Source organism: Rhea americana, unplaced genomic scaffold, assembly GCF_003343005.1.
Source record: "Rhea americana isolate MKP2758 unplaced genomic scaffold, rheAme1 scaffold_34, whole genome shotgun sequence".
Lineage (NCBI taxonomy): Eukaryota > Metazoa > Chordata > Aves > Rheiformes > Rheidae > Rhea > Rhea americana.
The window spans coordinates 1591013-1613624 of NW_028186468.1; the positions used below are offsets into that span (position 1 = coordinate 1591013).

Below are 22612 nucleotides of genomic sequence, written 5' to 3' on the forward strand. Positions count from 1 at the left end.
GGAGCCGCGGGGCTCGGCCGAGGCGGGCTCCGCCGCTGCGGAGGGCCGCCGGGCCGTGCCGGCTCGGCCGCGCTTCCGCGGCTCCGTTCTCCGCGCCGCGGAGCGCACCGGCAGGTCTGCCTCTGGAGCACGGCTTCTAAGGCAGCTTGGCTTCCCCTGAGCACGGAAGCCTCTCGGAGGAGCGAAGCCTGATGTCTCTGACCCCCTTCGAGTATTGTTTCCAGCTCGGGCGCTGCGGTGTTCCTGTGGCACAGCGTGGCCGAGGCGAGATAAACAACTCCAGCGTCAGGATGCGTGCTGCCCTCGCCGGCTCCTTGCTCGCGGAGTAGGATTTTGTGGTCTGTACTCTCTCCTCTTCCTAAACTGAGAAACAGAAGCGCAGAATATTAAGCGGAAAACTGTAGCACTTAGCTGCTGGACCCTGTCTTGTATATCGTGAGAAGGCTTTTCTCTTGTGCGCAAGTAGAGCACATGCTTGAAGCATGTGTTTTTTTTTTTTTTTCTTTTAGATATATGCAATTGGGAGTGCTTACTACAGTGTAGCATGAGGGAGAGTGCTTTCGGCTTTGGGTTGAGTGGCTTTGGCTTTTGGGCTTTTATTTTTCCTGTTAGATAGGAGTTGCAGTGCTACAGTATAGAGGTATATCCTCGTTCAACAGTGCTTTTGTTCTAAGGTGCATATCCTTTGTTTTCTTGTTAAACAGGAATTACAGCACTTAGTCTTCTGAATTTCTGAAGGGCAAGTCTGTGGGCTGTCTAGAGCATTGCAGAGGCACCTTTGGACCTTTCAATCTATCTAAAGACATCTATGTGTTGGGGTAGAGTCCAGGATGTGCTGGTCAGACCCTGTGATAGGAAGGAGTGAAGTCTGAAGTAACTTGAAGCTCCCTGGTTCTCTATTTGTACCTGCTAATATACCCATGGAACAGTGTTTTTTATCTGTATTGCTCTACAGGGAGTAGCACTGTCTCCTTTAGAGCACACTCTCAGATTACACATGAACTTTTAGATGCAAGAAAGCATTACAGAAATACTTAATTTTTCCTTTCATCAGCAATAACTGTATTGTCCAAAAAACATATTAAACACCAAATTCTTCAGGGACCTATGCTGTTACTGGCTGATTCTTTGGACTTCAAAAGATATCTTGCTTTTTTTATATTCAAATATGAAAATGTCTGAGAACGGCTAATGCAACACCAAAAGCTTGTAAATATAAATAGCTGTTGTGTGTAGTGTACTCAATTCAAGGTCTTAAGCAAATGGCCTTAGTCTATTCTGAGAACTGCAGCAAATATATTGAATGTAAAAGGCAACTTCTAAATTTGGAAGGTACTGTTTAACAACTACCAATCAGCCAACGTGAGGTTGGAAGTAGGTCATCAATTCTTGAGAAGCAAACCCCCAGCAGCCTTGAACTTCAAGGACAAATACAAGGTTGATATCAGCAAAAAACAAAACTAGTAATTCAAAACAGATGACTAGAAACTCTTCTAAATAGTTACCTGGCTAACTCTCCTGTTTCTTAGGAAAATCAGCTGCAGGGGCTTCTGTCTATCTAATCAATCCACTAGAAATCAATACTGCTTTGGCTTTTGGAGATAAGGTGGTGGGTTATATACCTTCTCTCTCCTGAGTCTGTTAATTGTGAGTGGGGAACAGTAAACTGTTTCTTCTCTCTTGCCTATGAAGAGAACAGCACTCCTGGGCTAATGCGAACAACAGAATACAGTAGGGCTTTTCCTTAGTCTCAGGAATAGAGCTGACTGAAACAAGCTCAATAAGGGCTAATAGCACCAAATATTTCAGGTGTGCAGCAGTGACAGAGGAAGAGCCTCTCTCTGAAGGAGAGATGTTGCTTGATTAAATCATGGACTTTGATAGAATAAGGAAGCTAATCTTTGCTCACAAATGACTTCCAAGTAGTGCAACTTACTCTACAAGTAAACATACACTAAATATTTTTACATGTTAAATATAACTGCTAGTAACTCCACAGAAATCTTCACAAATAGGAAGGGAGGTAGTTTGTCTGATGATAAATGGTACTGCATGGGAGTTTACTATGTTGTTGGGAAAGGAAGCATTGCTATACAGCACTGACCTTTAAAGATGGTAGTATGAAACCTGGCTGCAGATGGAGGGGTTTGCATTTCTGCAGATCTGCCTGATCTAAAGCTAGGACGCTTGATAACACAAGCTTCTTGTCTCTTGCTGCCCTTCATTCTATGTTGGGAGCTCATTCATCTTCARATGACAGAATATGATATTAAAACACTCATTTTTGATTTCAAGCTCTTAGTAGTACTGATGGTTTGTTCATCATTATTGGAAAACAGCTTGCGTAGTTTTGATTTGGAGAAAAAGATCTTTGTATAGTTGGCTGCCCTTGTTAAAGACTTAGTAGAAGTGTGTGACACTGTCCTGTGCAAAAAACTGCTTACAAAAAAAAAAAAAAGCTGGGAATCTTTTACTATGAATTACAATTCTTAAGTTCAGACCTCTTAAGCTTTTCAGTTTGATAGTGCATGTGCTTTGCTTTGAAAACCTGGCCTCTACAGTTGGATTGTATTAATAGACTAGTGAGGAGGGATTAGTTTCCTAGGAAAGCTAGAAGAAAATGCTTAGTATCACTGACTTGGAAGGAACTGTAGTGATGCTTTAATACCTGAGGTCAAAGAGTTGCTTGGTTTCTCTTACTGTTTCTTGTGGTGCTTGTCACTGTCTGGTGAACCAGTCACTTCTAGTAAGTATTTACTAATCAATCTGGTATCCTAGTGTTACAGGTTGTGTATCTTAGCTCTTTACTTCCTTCTAAGGATTTGGAATGTAAACACTACCCTGTGTGATGCAACATCACTTAAATGTGCCTGACCCGGTTACTGTTCTGTTAGATTTTAAGGTGGCAGAAGTATGGGCAACAAATTCATTCTTACAGTCTCAGGTGAGCACTTGAAGCATGTATTCACTTTATGTGCATGCTGGTCTCTGAATAGTAGTGTTTTCCTGGAACAGCTAGCTTCAAGTTATAATCTAGTCAAGCTGTTAATGCCACTAGGAAACTGCTGGCTTGTAACAATCACCCTACAGAGGTAAATTGCTATCTAAACTATATTTGGATTGAGAGATCTTAACATAGGAGTGTCCTAATGGCCCAAGTGCTGTGGGAGAACTTGACAACTAAGAGCTGTAGGGATGTGGTTCTAATATAGATATTTTGAAACAAATTACTCCTTTTTAAGCATCTCTCTATCCTTGAAAATAAGATTTAGTGATCCAGAATGTGTATAGGTGCAAATCAAAGGAAAGTCTTCAACTGATTATTCTGTTAAGGGTTTTAGTGGGACATACCTGTAATACATGGTGTTACCAGTGTACTTAAAGGACACAGTGTGCCTTAAGTGCACAAAAGGACACTGAGCTGGCTCTTGTCATGTCATTCAGCTCATGAACTTGAATAAACTCCAGTGACCTCTTGGTGTGCACTGATATTGTTGGACATCATTAAGGGGCAAGAATAGAGGTGTTCCGTGTGAGAGGACTGCAGCCAAACATCTGAGGATGGGGTTGTGACTTCCCTAGCAGAGGGGCACAGCCTTGGTACATCTGCTATCAGAAGTAGCAGTCTTCAGAGGCTGCAGTGAGAGTCTTAACTTCTTCAGCTGCATCTTAGTAAGGTAAATTGCTGTTCAACTGAATGATTTGTTGAATTTAGTTTGCAGCTGGCTTCCATTCAGTCCTCTGGTTTCTCCCAAATGCAGGAGCAGAAGCTGAACCACCAAAGGCAACCTAAACTGCTGCATAACACCAGCTGTATTTGGTCAGAGTCTTGACTGTGGAGCTGTTGTGGCAGGGTGGAGGTGGATGAACAATAGGGGTCTCCTGGCTGCTGCCTAGGTGTGGGATGGGTTCCTCAATGACAGGTTTTTGGTTCCTTCCTCTTCACCTCTGCAAGAAAGTGAATCTGGCAGTTACTGCTATATAGGGGAGTTTTTAGCTCTGAAACCTAGTTGAGGGAGAGTCTAGGCCACATCAGGTCAAGTGAGAGATTTAGATTTTTTTTTTTTAATTTGGAGCAGGGTGAGGACCATACTGTTCAACAACAGAGCTCCTCCTAAATAAAAATATTTCCTTTGTTCAGGAAAGGCCTTTGTGGCTGAGGCCAGACCCACATGTCATATGTGACAATCTTCAGCTGCACTGTGCAAGACATTTGGTTGTAGAGTTGATGTTATAGGAGGTTTAAACTGGGGAAATCCCCTTCAGTTTCCCTTCAGGAACACAGATGCTGCTGTTCTGTGCAGCATCATGAGGGTGGTTGTGGCTTACTTTTTTTTTGTATTGCAGTTTTGGCTGTATTATAGTTACAAGACCTCAGTCAAGTTATTTCCTTGGCTTTGGGGCAGGGAAGAAAATCTTGGGAGGACTTACATTCAATGTATTTAAAGTTGCATGCTTAAGATGTAGTTTTACAGCTGCCCATCCTTTCTTTCCCACAGCTGTACTGTCCTGTTTCTTTCAGGGAGCTAATGGATAGCTGGACATCAAAACAAGAGTTGATCTAGCTGAGAACTAGGATCAAAACTATTCCAGGTAAATTATTCTGTGCTAGATCACCTTCCTAATCTGACAGCACAACCAGTCTTGTCAATAGCCAAAGCTACTTGTTGCCCTTTCTGTACTCAATAAAGAAGGTAGAACATGATGCTGCACTTCCACTTTTAAAGGATGAGTGGAGAAGGACTTTAGTACTGAAAAGGTCCCTGGGAGCTCTACAGAGTAACCTGCAGCAGTAAAAATGATAAACTAATGGCTAATGGTTACCAGGATAACTTGGATATATGGGTGGCTGGTTTCCAATTCCAGTATAACATACACAAAGCATCTAGAGAACTTCAGGGCCCTATTACTCATAGGTAATTTACCCTTATGGCTTTCTTCTGCCTGTAAGAGGCTACAGAAATAATGCATCCTCTCCTTTTATATCATATGGTGAACTTTACGGTATGGCAGGTCACCTCAGTGTTGGTCTGCTACTCACTTSCATTTAAGGGTGGAGATGAAAAGAAGCCACTGGTTCTTGGGGGTTGTTTTCTTTGCACTAAAGGAGCTGACGGCTGCTCTCCTGTTCTCTTCCGTTGCACTCGAACGATGTCTGGCTATGGATAGACAATGGGGAGGCTGCTGCCCTCTGTAAATAGCCCATTGTACGCCGAGAGTAGGAGCAGCAAAGAACGAYTGAGTTCTGCCAACTTGGGCCGTTGCCTTGAGATACTGGCTCTGCTGTAAAGAATGAGTCTTGGGTGTTGCAGGGTTTGTGTGTGCGTGAAAAGAGAGCTTTCTTTGTCCAAGTGGTGCAGGACTCAAACTGAACTGATATGATGAATTCAGAGGGATACTTTCACAGGCTGAATGTTGGGAACTGCTGTTTTATTAGATGCGGCCAGGCCAGGTAATTATCTCTGAAGTAGTTCTGTCTTGTTGCTCTTTAGAACCTCTCTTCCATGTATTAGGTTTTTGTTTTCTAACTGAAACCGAACAAAGGTTAATGGTTGTGTTGGTGGTGGTGGGGAGAACCTCAAAAATGCTCAAATATTGCTTGGTCTGTTCCAGGTTTGTTGATTACATGTAGCTACTTGAGTATCAGACTGGCCTTTCTTATCAGGAATCTGCTTCCTTTGGGTCTCCAGCCATGAATTGCAATTAGTTCCTGCATACTGTCTCATACTAGGACCAAGTTTCTCAGTACAGTACTTTCAGTGTAGATCCCATTTGGATAAGAAGTAATTGTGGTACTTGAGTTTGTAAAAAGCATGGTATTACTATTGCTTGAGTCAATTAGTCTTGTTAGCCTAGCACAACTGTCTCCTTAAGTGTTAAGTTTCCCATGGGAGAGTGGTTAAAAGTGCTTTTTTCCAAGTGGATGGTTCATGCTGATATGCAGCAAAAGCTAATAGCTTACTGATTACTTTCTTTAGTCTACTAATGGTTGAGAGGAAGGGTGGGGGGAAGAGCTTAATGAAACCTAAAAATATGGAGGCATGTAGATAGGGATTTGGGAGTGTCCAGGCACAAGCAGACTGTATAAACTGAAAGGTCTCTCAAAGTTAGTCAGTCTGCATGCTGGAGAGTGGAAGTAACAGAGGGGAGTGAATTCCATAAAGTGTTGCTAGACTGTTTTGCTTGTCTTGGGTGAGCAGACCCAGCTGAGCACAGTGCTTCTGAGGAAAGGAGCAGAGAGCTAGATACATAGACCCTCTCAAGCAAGCTAGGATCTGGATCTCAAGGCTCTATCTGCTCCCCTTAGACCCTGGAGAATCAGATGCTTCCCAAAACTAAGGAGAGCATGGGCCAAGCAAATGTGGGAATGGATCAAAGAAGACTGAAAGGCATTGAAGCCCTGCCTCTTTTGAGGGGACCTTCTTGTCTGGAATGTTTATAAATGGGACTTTGTTCTCTCTGTTGCCTCTGTTTTATTCTTAAGTACAGAAAACAAGAGTTGATATGACTTAGCAGGTAGTGCTGAAGAGGCATTGCTTGGTCTTGCAGAAAACTTTGTTTTTAAACCTAGTGTTTTCTTTTTTTTTCTTGTGGTGAGGTGGAAAGTGATTAAAACATATCGTGGCTTTATCAAAGCTAATGTTTTTAAACCTAGTGTTTTCTTTTTTTTTCTTGTGGTGAGGTGGAAAGTGATTAAAACATATCGTGGCTTTATCAAAGCTAATGTAACTGCTTAAGAATGTATCTTACTGCTTTTGTTTATATTGAGGGAATCTTTTGTAAGTTCTACAAAAGCTGGTCAAGAAAATGAAAAGATGTGGTATTTTTTCTTTACCTAGTCTTAAATTATACCAACTCTTTGACTACAGTAGGACTTTTATGTGAATGAAGTGAACTTACTTAAACTTAAACTGTAGTAGCACAACAGCCTTTTAAAATAACTCTCAAATCATGTTGCATTCCCAAATCATATAGTCTGTATGCAGGACACATCATGACTAATGCAGAAAAGAAATGTTGTTTAAGTCAGAAATGGTTATTGTGTGACTTGAAGAAAGCTAAGCTTGCTCTTACCAATTATACATTATACTCCTTCTAGTTTTGTAACAGATATATACTAGGATACCTAAAACTGACTCATTAGCTAAGCATGTTGGAAAGACTTTATTTTTACTCTTCTTTGTCTATGTATCTTTAAAACCTGAAGAGCTAAGAGCATGACCTTTTTACATTAAGAAGCAAGAGCACAGTAATACTGCTATTGAGACAGTAACTTTTTTCCCCTGCCAAGGAAAGATGAAAAGATTTTTCTAATATACTCAGAAGCACTTCTTCTACCTTCCTCTGCAATAAGTTGAACTGAACAAAATCTTAGATGTAGTCTGCTGTGTCACAGTACAACAGGTGACACAAAGGCTTTTTGCTCTAGGTGATGCAGTGCTGTACCCGATGCTATGCCATGAACATGGGGAGGGGAAGAGGGAGGCTCTGAGGTGCCTGCAGGCTGCAAGGCTTTCCAGGAGTCTGTGGCCYTCATGGAGGTGGAACCCAATTCCAGCCTAGCACTACCTGCACCTGTGTTTCCACCTGGTCCTTTCCCCTTCTGCTAATGTTGTGAAAGCACAGACCTTTTGGACTAGTTCTATGGCATTTTTTTTGCAATCTTTAGCAAATCCTTGTCCAAACACTGATTAGACCTATGAACTAGACAACTCTCCTCTTACCCAGTTGAATAACTGATTGCAATAATGAAGATTTCAACAGTGGATTGTAGACTTGAGACTTCTACAGAAGTGTGAAATCTTAACCTGGCATAGCTGGTTTTAAAGCTACTATGCATGTAACTGCCTGACTGGATTTCACTGGCCTGCCCCCCCCCCCCCCAATCTTCTGGTAGCATATTGTTACACAGTGTATTCTAGCTACTTAAACATGTCTGGTGTTCTTCAGTGTTTGTTGGGTGTTTTGTTAGTTTTTTAACTAACTTTATTGTCTGTAGGAAATAGTTTGACCTATTTTTTTCTGGAATAAATAACTTGCAGGTCCTTGAGAAAAGGGAACTTAACACAAATAATTGCTGTTTTTATTTCCCCCCTCCCGCCCCCCCAGAGCCTATTGTCAGCCCGCCTCCGGCAGTGGGAGGCTGAGCTGGCGGCAGGCATCTGTGAGCGCGGCTGCCAGGCGTGAGTTCCCGTGAGGCACAGGGCTGGCGGCCACCCTTCAGCGTGGTGGGGTGATCTGGGGCGGGTTGCAATTGGCCCCGGGCAGGCTGCCTGCCTGCTGCTCACCTCTAACCCAGTGGGCAGGAGCTGCCAGATTCGACATGTGATGAACGTCCTGGGGGACCTTGGCTGTGGAGGAAAGCACCAGCTGAGCTGACTGCAATGCTTTTTTCCATGGTCTGTTCTTGCTGTGGAGTATCTATGTCAGCTAGCATGGAGGCATCGGTGAGGAGTAGGTTCATCTCAGCTTTTCTGTATGAACGTGACAGTGTGCTTCCTGTGCTTGCTTACGTTGCTGTGGGTTGCTGCATTAAGCCCATCTAGATGCTGCTTTATTCTGCTTTATGAYCAAAGATGAACTGTTAATGCCATGCTGGGGGAAATGAGAAGCTAACTACTATGGCAGTGCTATGGAAAGATGTCAGCTGTGAAAGCAGCTTGCTGCAGTGAGCTTTCTGTGCATGACTGAAGGGAGAGTAGGGAAGACCAAGGTTATTTTCTTGGCTTTAAGAGATGAAAAATCCTGCTTGCTACTGTAGGATTAGAATATTCTTATGCTGCAATTCTGTTTCCTTAATGCAAGGAAAGTCATATCTCCCTTAGCCCTCCCCCCCTTTCTTGTTTGACATACAGTACAGCTACTCTATCTGTAACTATTTTTACATCTGTAGATACTGTTCTTCAAAAACTAAGGTGAAAGTTCTGTTAAATGCAGTGTCTGTTAAAGTAGTAGTCAAAACTTGAACTGATTCATGTCAGCATTCATTTTTTTTCTAGAGCCAGTAATTGCTTATTACTTAATTGCATTATAAATGTCTAAAGGTATTGCCTACTTGGTTTCAGAAAATATTTTGATAGTGGGACACTAGTAGGACAAGGTATGCATCACTCACAGCAACAGTGAATCAAAAGGGAAATTCAGATCTTCATATGTGTAACTCTTCTCTTGCATCAACAGATTCCAGGATTGCGACAACCACGTTGAACTACAATGCAAGCACATGAATTGTTTAGACATCTGCGAATGCCAGAACTTGGTGATGTCAGACAGTATGTGCGCACCCTTCCAACAAATACGTTGATGGGTTTTGGTGCTTTTGCAGCTCTCACTACCTACTGGTATGCAACAAGACCTAAAGCACTAAAACCACCATGTGATTTAGCAATGCAGTCTGTGGAAGTAGAGGTAAGTGTCACTTGATGCTGTCATTCATTGTATTTTGAAGCTTAGGCATTGAGAGGAGCGACCACTGACTTAATGTTTCTAACCTTGTGGTGTGATAGGCTCTATATTTCAGGGCAAGCATTTCTCTGGAATCTGTCTTGAATTTGTTTCTTGGCTTTCCACATACTTTCTCTGCCTTGAAGGTTAAGGTTGTGGTGGTAACTAGCATAGGAGAAATGGGCTTTGTTCTGAGAAATTTGAACTTCTAAGTGGTGGGAAACTTCAGTGTTGCAATAGATCCAATGTAGTTTTTGCTCCTCAGCCACATGATTAGGTGATGATCTACTAAATTAGGTCTTGGGGTTAGAGTATGTATGCTGGAGTACATTGATTAGGCTAGAACTCTTCTGTTATAATATTCAGCTTACAGATGAGACTCTATATTAGGTTACAAGCAAGAAGAGGGCAGTAACTGTACTGAGCTGATCTGTAGAAAAATATAGTTTGGATCTCTTGGCAAGACTGCTATAGTTTAAGCTGGAGTTAAGCAACCATATCCAGTTCAGGAGGTTCCTCCTGCTTTAACTTCTGTATTATGATTTTTGTAGGGACAGTGTTGCAGTTGGGTGATAGCTTCTTAATGGTGAAGACAAGGAAACAGTCTGACTGGAAGAAATTGTTAGAAGCAAATAATTACATAGCTAGAGTTTCTTGAACAGCAGTCTCTATCAATTCCCTTTACTACAGAGTCAGGATTTTACTGTTGATTTGATTCCTTCCAGAGTGCTTCTTTAGGGTGCATAATATTTCTTCCTCTTGAAGGAAGGAGACAGGTATGAATAGCTGTAGTTTAAGGGGGATGCTTATAAAAGTGTAGGGATATAAGGGTGACAGCTTCTTTCCCTGTGTCATGGATTAGTTGAATCATGCTGCTTCTCACTGCTTCCTTGAAGGAGAAGGGATTAGAGTAATCTTGCATTACTGTAGTTCATTTGTTCTGGTGTGCTTGCAGTTGAAGTCTCCCATTACTGCAGATACTTATGTGGACAAACCACATGTAGTTTTCTTAAATGCAATTGAGCAYAAAAGCAGATGATCTTAATGCTGTATTAAGAGTAGATTTAACTACAAACTAATGTAAAGAAATGTGGTGTATTTGCAATTGAAAATTTACAGTAGGCAAACCTCTAAACTTAACCAGATTCCTGTCATAGCCACAAAACAGCTAATTTCTTTGCAGTATTTAATGATGTTGAAATAGAAGAATAAAGTACTAGCCAGCCACTTCATTCAAAAGTTTAGTTAATACTGCTTTTCTTACTTGAATGTCTTTCCAGTGTGGTTTGTAGCAAGCTCATTGACACTTCATAGTGTTACAGTGAAAATATAGCAAGTAGTGATTTGCTATTAGAATTATGCAAAGGGAGACATAAATGTCTTCTGGCAACTTGAAAAAGAGATACTTTGGAAATTATCAAGGAACACACGTGGTGCAAGGACAAGAGATCAGCTCTCATCTCTTTCAGTGAGCCTTCCCAATCCTGATAGCAACCATTAAGACAGTCTGTGGAAAAGACTTGCAGAGCAGCATGTTYTGATAACTGGATGAAATGATAAGTCTTCCAGCCAGAGGGACTTACTGCTTAGTGTAGGCTTAAGGGGATTTTTGGATGTTTGCACTAGAAGGTGGAAAAGTAGTGGCTTGAACCTARCCATAGAACCAGTGACAAATGCTTGCTTGCTTAAGACTGGAGACTCCTTGACAGTCTCCTGACTCCCTAATCTTACCTTTTCAAGCTAAATTAGCTCATCACTGCTGGATTCTGTCACTGAAATCATCYTGTAGTAGGAAACTGTGCTAAACTACTTAAAGTGTAAATGATCCATATTGCACTAATTAACATCAGCTCTCTTGTCAGATGGTTGGAGCAGCACTTTCTTGCTTATTCAGAGAATGCACTTTAATAAAAGATTTACTAATAAATAACTCGAGTGGCAGCTGAACATGTTAGTACCTCAAACTTAGACCTAGATTGAAATAACCAAAATCTGTCCAGCTTGTTCATTGACAGTTGTGAGATGCAGCCTCTGACAACATAATAYTGTAAACTGTACAAAATAGTAATTGGTGTGCATACTGAAGTAAATCTTAAAGTGTGTGCTAGAACTGATACTTCTATAACAGTAAGCAGAATGTAGCGTGGTGTTTGGGGTTCAGTTTCTCCATAAAGAAACTTGCTTAGGATCTTGCTTGATGTACTTCCCATTCTCTTATAGATCTATTAAGCTGGTATTGTCATTTCCACAACAGAAAAATGTCAAACACGGCTTTCAGATAATGTACTTGACATTTTTTTTTTTGTTAAACAGTACAATGTAAAAGTACTACCGGAGTCAGCAGCCTTTTCCACAAAGGCTTGGCAGAAGGCAGTTCTACTTCTCTACTATTTTGTATAGCAGATCTATCTGTTCAGTAATGATTTTAATTTTGAATTCTAGATATGCTTCTGCTTAATTCTGGCAATAAGATACAGCTGCAAAATTGACTTGCTGCTTTGGCMTCTGACAAAACCAAATGACTCTCCTGTGGCTAGAGTTAGACTATCTGAACATTCAGAATCTTCAAACTTCTTATGTGTGGGGGGGAAATGTCCTGTGTATTGCTGTTCCATGTTRCTTCACATCTTTAGAAAGCTTTGATCTGGCAGTTCAGCACCCAGTAACTCCTTCTAACCATCACTGAGTGAACATAAAGATTGTATGCTGACTGAGTGTCAGTTCAGAAAACTGTTGAAAGTATTGGCTTGCTTCTAAGGTAGACATGACAGTTAAAACATGTGGAGTAGTCTTCAAGGTATATATTACAATCACATTTCCCAACAAGAAACATTAATGTTTTTGAAGGTACCAATCCCATCTTTCTCACTAGAGCCTCTTTAAAAAAAAAAAAAAATTCTCCTGAAAGAATCTATACTCAGAATCTACTTGACTCCATCTGTAGGAAGGATAAGGTTCGTGAGGACTAAGTCTTAGTAAGTCCAACTGGTGGGAGAATACACTGTCAAGAATTATGCTATACTGAACTCATGGTGTATTATTGCTGGGAGTCTCACTGTTATAGCTGAAATGCCTTATTTTTAACATTATTGWACTTAGCAAAGCTCAAGTGTGTGCTTAACCATGTCTGTAACTGCAGGCAAATGTGGTTCTGTTTGTAGATTTTTCCTCCAGTTAGTGATATTTGAACAACTGACTTGATTTTAAGATTGCAAGCTGCATGGCTATCAAATACATATTTCTCTTAAAAAAAAAAGGGGGGGGGGCAAAAAACTGCTATTTGGGTCGAACTTGGCTGGAATATGTAGGAAAATAGTATATAGATGAACACTAGCATATCTGTATCATCTACTAGCATGAGTTTGGGTTTGCAGTTTTGACTTTTTTCCTTCAGAAGAAAGAATACTCAAATATGGAGAGGGCCATTCCACTCATGAGTAACTTTTAAACTTCCTTATGTTCTTCTGATAACTACTCCAGCTTATCTCTTCCTTTTTTTGAGAATAACTTGCTAGAGACAAGTGCATGTCTAACATTAAGTAATCAGTTTTAGCTGTTGTGTGCTTAGTTAAGGATGAGATTGCTTAAAATTATATGGCAGGCCTGAGAACTTGTTTACTACTTACTTCTCAGAATATGCATACTGGTAACTTAAGCATTGCTTGCCTTCTTGGGCAAATATTTCTTGGGAAAATAGAAATCAGCTCTCTTGCCCCTGGGGCATGATGGAAACAACCRTATGTTTGACAGTACCACTAATTTGAGGCGGCCTTTATCAACAAGAAGCAAGCCTGCATCTTGAACAGAAGATGTTATCTCATTTGCATTACATGACACAAACAGGCATTGAGTAATACAGGACTCTTCCATGGGAAAAACCTGGCTCCTTTGAGTGCTGCTATTCCAAACCAATGCCAAGGACTTGCTGCAAAATGGATTAGTTTGTTGCAACTCCTTGACATACTGCAATAACCGAAATACACATACACACAAAAATCCCAGTAACCTAAGCTTGTTCTTGGCATTAATGCAATTTTATTGCTTTGTGTGTCAAAYGCTTTAGTAAAACATGCAACAGTTCTGAGCGCTTGCCTCTGTACTAGGCATATTTGTTAGATCCCATTTGAATAACTTGCCTGAAATCCGTCAAGAATTCCAGTTCTGAAGTTGAAACCTCTGTCAATTGGAGTGACTAGTGCTGTAGCAGTTGCATTTTTAGAGAAGCCTGCTGTGAGCAGAACTCTTCCTGCTGTGGCACACCTTCTGGATAAGGACCCTTTGCCCAGAATATTAAAATTTTGATGTGTTTTTTCCTAATATTAACAATTTTTGTGGTTTTAGTAGTGCTTTCTGTTCTGAAACAAAATGCAGACCAATACCATAATGTTGCCTAGCAGATGACTTCTGATTGGCAGCACTGGCATATTTCATAGTCTCTAAAGAATAGCGTTGAACTGATGATGATCTTCACACAAGGAGCTAAAAGTTCTTTCAGCAGAAACTCCTATCACCGAGCCATTGGGAATTCAGTTAACTTCACTTTACTCTAGGAAGAAAAGTTAAGYGAGCAAGATCATAAGATGGTTTTATTTCCCTTTATTGAAATAACTTAGGAGAACTGATTTGGTCTTTTAATAGCCTGTAACAGAGCTGCTGTCCTTCTGAGAAGCAGCACACTAAGATACAGGACTGACTGTTGTCCTTCAAGAAGTCTTGCCTTCAGATCTGTGCCTCAGACCTTGCAAAAGCTGCTTTTGTTGTGCTGAGTAACAGGGTATGCAAACAAYAGTAGTTCAGATGAGAACAAAGCAAGTTTGTTAACTGTTGCCAAGAAATGGCTTAGAATGTGTTACTTCACCTAAAATAAGAATTGTAGCATGTTATAACATGTAAACATGGTACTGACACATGACATTACCTGTGACTGTGGGTGTGAGCATGTAGCACAACCTTCTTCAGGCTAACTCCAGAGGTGGGAGAACTGGGCAATCTAGGGGCTGAGTTTGGATAAGGTCTGTGAAACAAGTGTATTAAAACAAGCAGCCTTCTCTTTTTTTCCTAGCAGAGACATGTCTTAGTGATCTCTTTCATTTTCTGTAGAACAGATGTTGGTCTGAGTACAAGCATGCTCCTGAGTGTTTCTGATGTTACAAATGTTTAGAGGTAGGCTAGTCATTAACTTGTTCAGAGTTGTTCTCAGTGCAAGTTTCTGCTCACTGTCAGAGTAGCAGACACTGCATTATGCGTATAGAGTTTTGCTAAAACAAGTCAGACTTGTTTTAATACTAAAATGTTGCTTTTTATTGGCTCGTTATGTAGAGAGGAAGAAATGTGCTAGCTCTGTTCTGTGGACATGTGCAACATGACATCTGCAGTTAAAGCTATGTGTATCTGGCTTTTACATTAAGGTATAGCTCTCTGATCTTGTGAGGTACTTGAAAAACAAGAGCTGAGCATAAACCAATAGCCTGAGAAGAGTATATGATTGCATATGAATAGGTTTTGTGCAGTTATCTGCAAGCAATATGAATTATCACCATAGATTTAGTTAGCTCAAGATCTGGGTATGTGTAAAGAGCCTGGAGTTGACTCCAGCCACTGATTCAGATGATCTTATATGATGATTACAGGGGACCTGCTACTTGACCAGCTATAAGTTCCCTGCTAACAATATTTTGTAGGCACCTCTCTGTCATCTGAGCAGAACAAATAAACATGGCCTAATAATACTTGCATAATTGTAATCTGTAAATMTTTAATTTGTAATAAAATGAGATAATCTAATCAGTTGCTATAAAATAGGCTATATTAAAACTAGGAGCTCTTACATTCTCRTGATGACTCCCAGTTACAGCTCATGTAAGTGCTAGCCACTCAAACATGGTGTTTCTATGGGGGTGTGTAGGGGATGGTGGGTGGTTTAGGGTGTTTTAAACTCAGGGTGATGCTCTGACTTTCTATTTAGGTCATGAGACAACTCTTTTAAAAAGATGAAACTTTAAATGACTGGATTTTTATCTAGTACAGAATATTTCACTGAACATATTCTTGTGTCCACAAAATTAGTCAACTGTTTCAAATCAAAGTTTCAAAAAGTGATGTGTTATAATTTTAATTTGAAAAAAGAAGAGTAGGTAGATTCTCTCTTTATATCTAGAGAAGGTCCTGACTGAGGGTGAAGGGATTTSAAAAACTTTATGGAACTATGCTAGGTACTGCAATAATGGATTAAAACATTTCTTGAGTTAAAAGATCCTGTATCTAGTAAGGAGTGTCCAAGAGCATTATGCAGTCATTGGGCTTGATCTATGCCATCATATGTAGCTGAGGACAAGGTTTTTGACTGATAGGCTTTAGAAATTTAAGGAGCAACTCTGCCCTGTTTTTTCCAGGACATACATGGTAAAAACCTTGCAGGGTTTTTTCTCTCCTATGGTGAAACAAACCAAAGATCTTTAAAGTAATTTCCTAAGGCTCATAATGCAATATTTCAAAATGTTTTTTTTCTTTCTTTGCATGCTTACTTCAGTAATTTCCTGTTCATCTTTAACAGATATATCTAAACTCTGTATTTTATGTAGGGTGGTGAGCATGCTCGAAGGTCCTCTCTCCTTAACAGCGATGAACTGCTGATTTACTACTACGATGATGTGAGAACAGTTTATGATATCTTCCAAAGGGGTCTGCATGTATCAAGTAAGTTTAAAGATGAATTTTTCACAATTTGYTTAAAAACTAAAGGTATGGACTCTTGAAATGCAGTTGGGGGATGTGATGTCTACCTAGCAATAAGATAACATTGAGTGTGGGCTTTTCTTGAAGGCGAGTGTAACTGTGGCCTATTGTGAAGCAGGGGTGTGAGTGAAGTCTGTGCTATACTCCATATTCTAAATGAAACCTGGCTGCCTCCATGTCCTTCCCTTGCTTCCTTCCTGTTGCTACTCCTTTCTCCCTCTTTTCTTTCCCACTCCTCCTTGCAGACACTTTCAGAAGCTAAACTATTTGTAAAGAATTTACGGGCTATTGGCTTAACACTGGTGAGAATGTAGTTAGCTTGGCATCAGARCAGAGAAAGCAGAGCAGAGAAAGCAGACTTATATCCTGAGTAACTTTTAATTGTCATTTGTAGACAATGGTCCCTGTTTGGGTTTTAGAAAGCCAAACCAGCCATATGAGTGGATCTCCTATAAAGAGGTAAGTAATCTCTCTAACTTAGTGTTAACTTTCTACTTACTGTGACCATTGATACAACATCCAGTGATGTGATATGTCTTAATTATTTGTAGCTGTTTTAAAGTAGTATCTTAAGCTGTTTTTATTATGTTGACATATTGTTAAAAATTCTAGTTCCTATTAGAATGCTTTAAAAGAACAACCTTAAAGTGTGCAAATCAGACTTCAATTTTGAAGTGGTATTTGGAGTTGGGGCTCAAACTGCTCTTACTGTGGTTGCTTGTTTTTGAGGACTCTTCCTTTTGTAAAACTCATCTGTCTACATAGGTTATTTGTGCTTTTTGTCCKTATCTCCATACTGATGGAAATACAACTACTGAATGGTAGTAGTATAGTTTAAAAGCCCAACTACAAACACCCTATAACCTCTTCATGTTCACTAAAAATAGATCTTTATGCAAATTGTTTTTAACAGCTGTATACTTTCAGTTAATTTCTGACTTAGTTGATGCCTTCAAACTTGTGTAAGCCTTGCCTAGTATGTACAGGTAGGGTCTTTAAACACCTCTTGTACAACGCAGAACTCACTTTTTTCAAGGTGACTCTGCTGGGCATTTGTTAGATGCAACCTTTCTTTAATAAAGCTCTTTGACTTTTTAAAAAAACCGAACAAAACTAATTCAGATCATGTGCTGTATAGAAAGAGAAACTGGACAATTGCCTTCCAGAATCATTGTTTATAGAACTAACTGGGTTTTGCTTCCTTATTATTCCACTACTTCTTAAAGAGGTCTTTCTTGGGAACACCTGTTTTCTCACAGGTACTAGAAGTTCAGTGCTTTCCTGAAGAATGATGCAGAAACATGACATGTAGCATTTACAGTTGTTGAACAGAAATATAAAGTTGAAGCATTCCAGGATCATGTGAGATTTACTGTAAATGCAACAAAATAGCCTTTTCTGTGCTTGTCAGGTTCAAATACAGACTTAGACTTTCAAGTTCAATTGGATTAGGAATCTCTTCTGCTGCATATTGAGAGCAAGCATTTATACAAAATCAGTGCAGTGTAATGGCATTGCAGTGTTGATTGAAGTCCTGGAGGACACCAAAATAATGTAGTTAACTTATCTACTTCGTATCAATTATTATAGTGGGTTCTTTGGGTTTTTTGGAGGGGAGAATTTTTGTGAGATTTAAGGTGTTTAAAAATCAAGTGGTGGGTACTGATGAACTTGCYGTTAACTTTTCTTTTTTATTTGATTTTCAGGCTTTAGACAGAGCAGAGTATGTGGGCTCAGCATTACTTCACCGAGGCTTCAAACCATCTCAAGTCCAATATATAGGAATCTTTGCACAGAACAGACCCGAGGTAACTTACAGGAGGGAATTTGTATACTGATCTAGCTGCTATTGAAGTGGCTTTTCTTTTAAACCTATTGCTTTTTGGCAGTGTACCAAGCTTCCCTAGTAACAAACATACTTGAGGTTAGGAGAAAGCTGATGGCCAATCTTGTAGGCCCTTGAGCCATCCCCATGGCATCTTTAGCTAAGAACCAAAACTGACAATTGACACAGCAGTTAGTGTTGTGGGGGTGAAGGGGGAGAGGATGTTGTGGGTGTTTTTTCTTACCCAGGGCTGCATGCAGAATAATAAGAGAATCAAGGAATTGAAAACAACTTTTCTCTTCCCCTTCCCAGTTTATAGAATGGTTGTGTCTAATAGGAAGCTACCATGGTATTTGACTGTAGTCCACACTTATGGCATATTTAATGATTGAAATTGGTTCAGAGTCCTTGCTTAACAAGCACAAACATGAAGATTCTTTTATGATTTCATAGAATCTTTCCTTCAAAATAAACTCATTGCACAGAAACTGTGCTGTGATGTATCCAGAGTTTGTAGCTGTATTATTAGGCTATAGAGCAGCACTTTTTGTTTCCTAACAGCCTCTTTGTAATGCCCAACTTACCAGTTGGGGATCCTTTTTTTGCAGTGGAAACAAGTCCTGGGTACCTCTTCCTGAAGAGTGTATGGTGTGTGTGTGTGTGTGTCCAGTAACTAAGTGGCAGTTACCAATAATGTTAACTTACAAGAATGTTTAAACACATCAAAAAATAAATTAAAATAAAACTTGATGATCAAATACTAAGACAAATAGAAGGTGGTTGAAGATGATAGTTAACTTTCAAGAAGTTTTCAATTTTTGCCTTCATTGTCAGTTCTCCCTCCTCCCCCCCCCCCCMTAATCTTGGATTTTCGGTGGCAATAGAACTAAGACCCAGAAAAGACTAAGTGGCATAATTCAGCAACATATGACAAAGCAAAATCATGTTGTGAACTTTCAATAACTATGGGGAGGTCTAGATTATCAGCTAATGTTTCTCTGTCTTGACTCAACAGCTGTTCTTGGTGAATGTTAATTACTCAATAGCTTGTACTACTTTTGAGCAAGTGTTTCTATTCTCTGGATTGCTTATGAAATTTATTTAGTAGGATTGAATTTCTCTAAGCTGTGTTTAGATGCTTAAGAATTTGAATTGGTCCTACCTTCATTAAACTACTTCTAATCCAAACTTGCATTTTAATATAGGAGAATGACTCTTACATTACATTTTAAATGAAACTTSCCTCTTAACAGAATCTAGTTAGTCTTTCATCTAGAGTCACTTACAATGTTCATATGGTTTAAATGCTGTATCAGTGTCCCAGTGTTGGATGATAGTTTGGATCTCTGTTAGATCTCAATCTCTTGATTTCAGTTTTTCATCATCTCTTTCTTGCTGACATTTAAATACAAACTGTGTGACAAGTGATACGGCCAGTCTCCTTTGCATTGCTCCATTTTTTTCCCCTCCCCCTTTCCGCCCCACCAACTGACACCAAAACCCTGTATTCCTAGCCTGGTATGGATGAAGAAAATGTTTTTTCCAGGTTCTTAAATCTGCAATAGTCTCCTTGGATTTTTCCCTCTAGTGTTCCAATTCTAACAGCTACAGTTATTTCTGCTATAAAAAGGCTGAGATGTCTCCAACAAGGAAGCTGTTAATTACAAGGCATCAGACTCTTCAGTTGTGTCCTGTGCTGTAACAATATGAACTGGAGTGAAAAAGAAAGGGACTAGATGTTAATTTTCTGCCAGGTTACACTGTTGGTCTGTAGACCTTTGGATATAAAGAGAAACTAATTGGCTGCTGTCAAAAAATGAATCTAGGAAAAAGACCCAGAAGACTTGATCTTTGATTCTTGGGTTAAGTGGATTTTGCTGAAGGAGAGCATTGTGGTGTGGTCTGCTCGTGGATCACAGGCATAATGTGTCTGAGTTGTGTGGCTGTAGCAGGCTTTGATCTGGTTCAGTAACAAGCTGGAATGACTTGGTTAAGCCAGCAATCTTAAGTCTGGGGTTTTCCCTGTCAAAAATAACTGGAYTGGTGTTTGTCACAACCATAACATAATCACTAATCCAGACAGGAGTTAGTGTGTGAAGATTTCTGTRTGATGTGACTCCCATTTGTCAGTTCAGGGAAGAGCTACAGGGGGGAAAACCCCTAAAGGGGAAAACCCTAGTATGTTGCTTGCTTAAATGTTCGTCCAAAAAACTTGATTTTATAAATAATGACTTTTCAGTTTGGGTAACTAGAAAACAGATGATCCCTTCTACAAGCAAGGAATTTGTTTTGGATTGAAAACCTGGACAGCTAAGTGTAGTTTCTCTTCTCAGAAGATGAGTCACTTTAAAGATCAAATTAAAACTTTCAGCCCATTTGTATATTACTAGGTACTTGCTTGGACTTGAGAGGGAGAGCTCAAATGTTGAGATTTACTATTTGTTCTTAAATACTGTTAACTTTTGGAGCTTGAATGGAAGAAAAATGTCTTGATAGTCTAGAAAAGTGAAGATGCTTGTGTTGAATTGTGGAGTACAAGTTACTGGAGAGTGGAAAGCTCTGCCACTGTGTGCTGCCACTGATGTCTGCTGTAACAGGTATCCTGTTAGCTACTAGATGTCAGGCTACTGAACACCTATGCAGCCATCTCCCTCTTGTTAAATGGACAGGTGGATGCTATCTAGGTAAAAATATTTGGTAATTCCTACCATGGCTGATGTAGGTGTTCCTGCTTAGACTTGCTGGTAAGTATTGTCTACATGAAACTGGTTAACTGGTAGCTGTCACTGTGCCAGCTTTATAAGAGATGTTCTTTTGGGGAATTATTATACAACTTAGGGTGTAAAAGTCAAACTCAATGATTTTTGGCAATCTCAACCAGTACAGAAAAACTTGGGAAACTTGCCTTTCATAAACACTCTATTAAAATGAGGCTTAGCAACTTTGTTAATCTAGCTTCTACGCTAGATGACATGTGGAATAACTAGCACCACATGCCAGTGAAGTAATTGGCCAGTGTCCTGCAAAAACACTGAAGTTTGACTGAGTACAGACTGGGAGAAGGGGAGAAAGCCAACACCCTTACTGCAATCCTTGCTGAGTCATAAGTTCAATGAACTTAAAGGTGYGTGGTGTTCTGTTCAGTTAACAGGAACTGCCTAAAGGTACTATGTCTGAGAATTTTTGCCCTTCAAGCAGGAAAATTTGAATTGTTGAGCTTCGTTGGCCTCTTTGTGTCCAGTCTCTCACCTCTTGAGTCCTATGCATACCTTTATTTTGGTGTAGCCAGCTGTGTACAGACCTTTAACTACTATACAGAAAAGTTCCACGACTATCTTAACTGAACAGTGCTTGGATAAAATCAGGCTTGCATCACCAGCTTGCATTACATGCACATCTTATGTTTACAGAGTACCACACTTGTTAGCAGGCAAGTCCTTCTAATGCTGCTTGCAGGGATGGGTGTCATTTTTTTCATAGAAGTGGTGCACATACAACTGCATCTTCAGACTTCTCTAAAAGTGTATGGTTAGTGGTGACAGACACTGAAAAACACTCTGATCTGGCTTTTCAAGGAACTCCTGTGGCTCCTACACTAACTGCTGTATGTCTGGCCATCGAATGAGAGGAAGTTAATACAGAGCCAAGAATAGAGTGTATATAGAAACTTCACGTATGTATCCTTTATCCTGTGGTACTATGGAGTATCCAAGGCTGTGGAGCCTTACCTAAAAACCTGAAAACATGAAACAGCAGCAAAGTACTCAATCTTTCTGTTGACAGGAAAATTAAGAGATTGTATATGTCAATTTGTTTAAAGTACTTATGTATCCTGTGTTAGGGACAGTTGAGTTTTACTGGATTTAATAGGTCTTGAATGGGACTTCATGGGTACTTTTTTTCTCATGCAGATACTTAGTAGCTCTTCATTGTAAACAAATTGTCATAGAATCAGTAAGGTTGGAAGGGACCTTTGGAGATCATCTAGTCCATCCTCCCTGCTCAGCAGGGTCACCTAGAGCATGTTAGACAGGGTTGCATCCAGGCAGGCCTTGAATCTCTCCAGAGAAGGAGACTCCACAACCTCTCTGGGCAACCTGGTCCAGTGCTCCGTCACTCTCACAGGGAAGAAATTCCCCCTCACGGTCAGGCGGAACTGCCTGTGCTTCAGTTTCTGCCCATTGCCTCTTTCCAGTTGTCCCGTGTGATAGGACAAGAGTTTGTCCCTGTCCCCTTGACACTCTCCCTTCAGGTACTTATCCACATTGATAAGATCCCCTCTGTCTTCTCTTTCCCAGGCTGAAGAGGCCCAGCTCTCGCAGCTGTTCCTCATAGGGCAGATTCTCCAGCTCTCTGATCATCTTTGTACCCTATGGTGGACTCTCTCCAGTAGCTCCATGTCGCTCTTGTCCTGGGGAGCCCAGAACTGGATGCAGGACTTGATGAGGCCTCCCCAGGGCTGAGTAAAGGGGCAGGATCACCTCCCTYGACCTGCTGGCAACACTCTTCCTAATGCAACCCAGGATACCGTTGGCCTTTCTTGGCCACAAGGGCACATTGCTGGSTCATGRTCAGCTTGTCATCCACMAGCACTCCCAGGTCCTTCTC

General features: G+C 40.4%; 1 protein-coding gene across 3 annotated transcripts in view; it reads left to right on the top strand.

The window, feature by feature from the left end:
- Positions 1-147: 147 nt before the first annotated feature.
- The window catches only part of ACSL1 (acyl-CoA synthetase long chain family member 1), a 43467-nt gene continuing 21002 nt past the window's right edge, over positions 148-22612 (top strand). Inside the window, exons 1-6 of one of the 3 annotated variants that reach the window (XM_085311362.1) lie at positions 148-338; positions 4523-4593; positions 9181-9408; positions 16026-16140; positions 16574-16638; positions 17886-17987. In XM_085311362.1, coding sequence (XP_085167488.1) covers positions 9214-9408; positions 16026-16140; positions 16574-16638; positions 17886-17987 — 477 coding nt within the window. In that variant the 5' untranslated portion in view covers positions 148-338; positions 4523-4593; positions 9181-9213. Of the gene's footprint in view, positions 339-4522; positions 4594-8426; positions 8448-9180; positions 9409-16025; positions 16141-16573; positions 16639-17885; positions 17988-22612 lie in introns of those variants that run through there. The other 2 variants (XM_085311363.1, XM_085311365.1) reach the window with 2 other exon arrangements.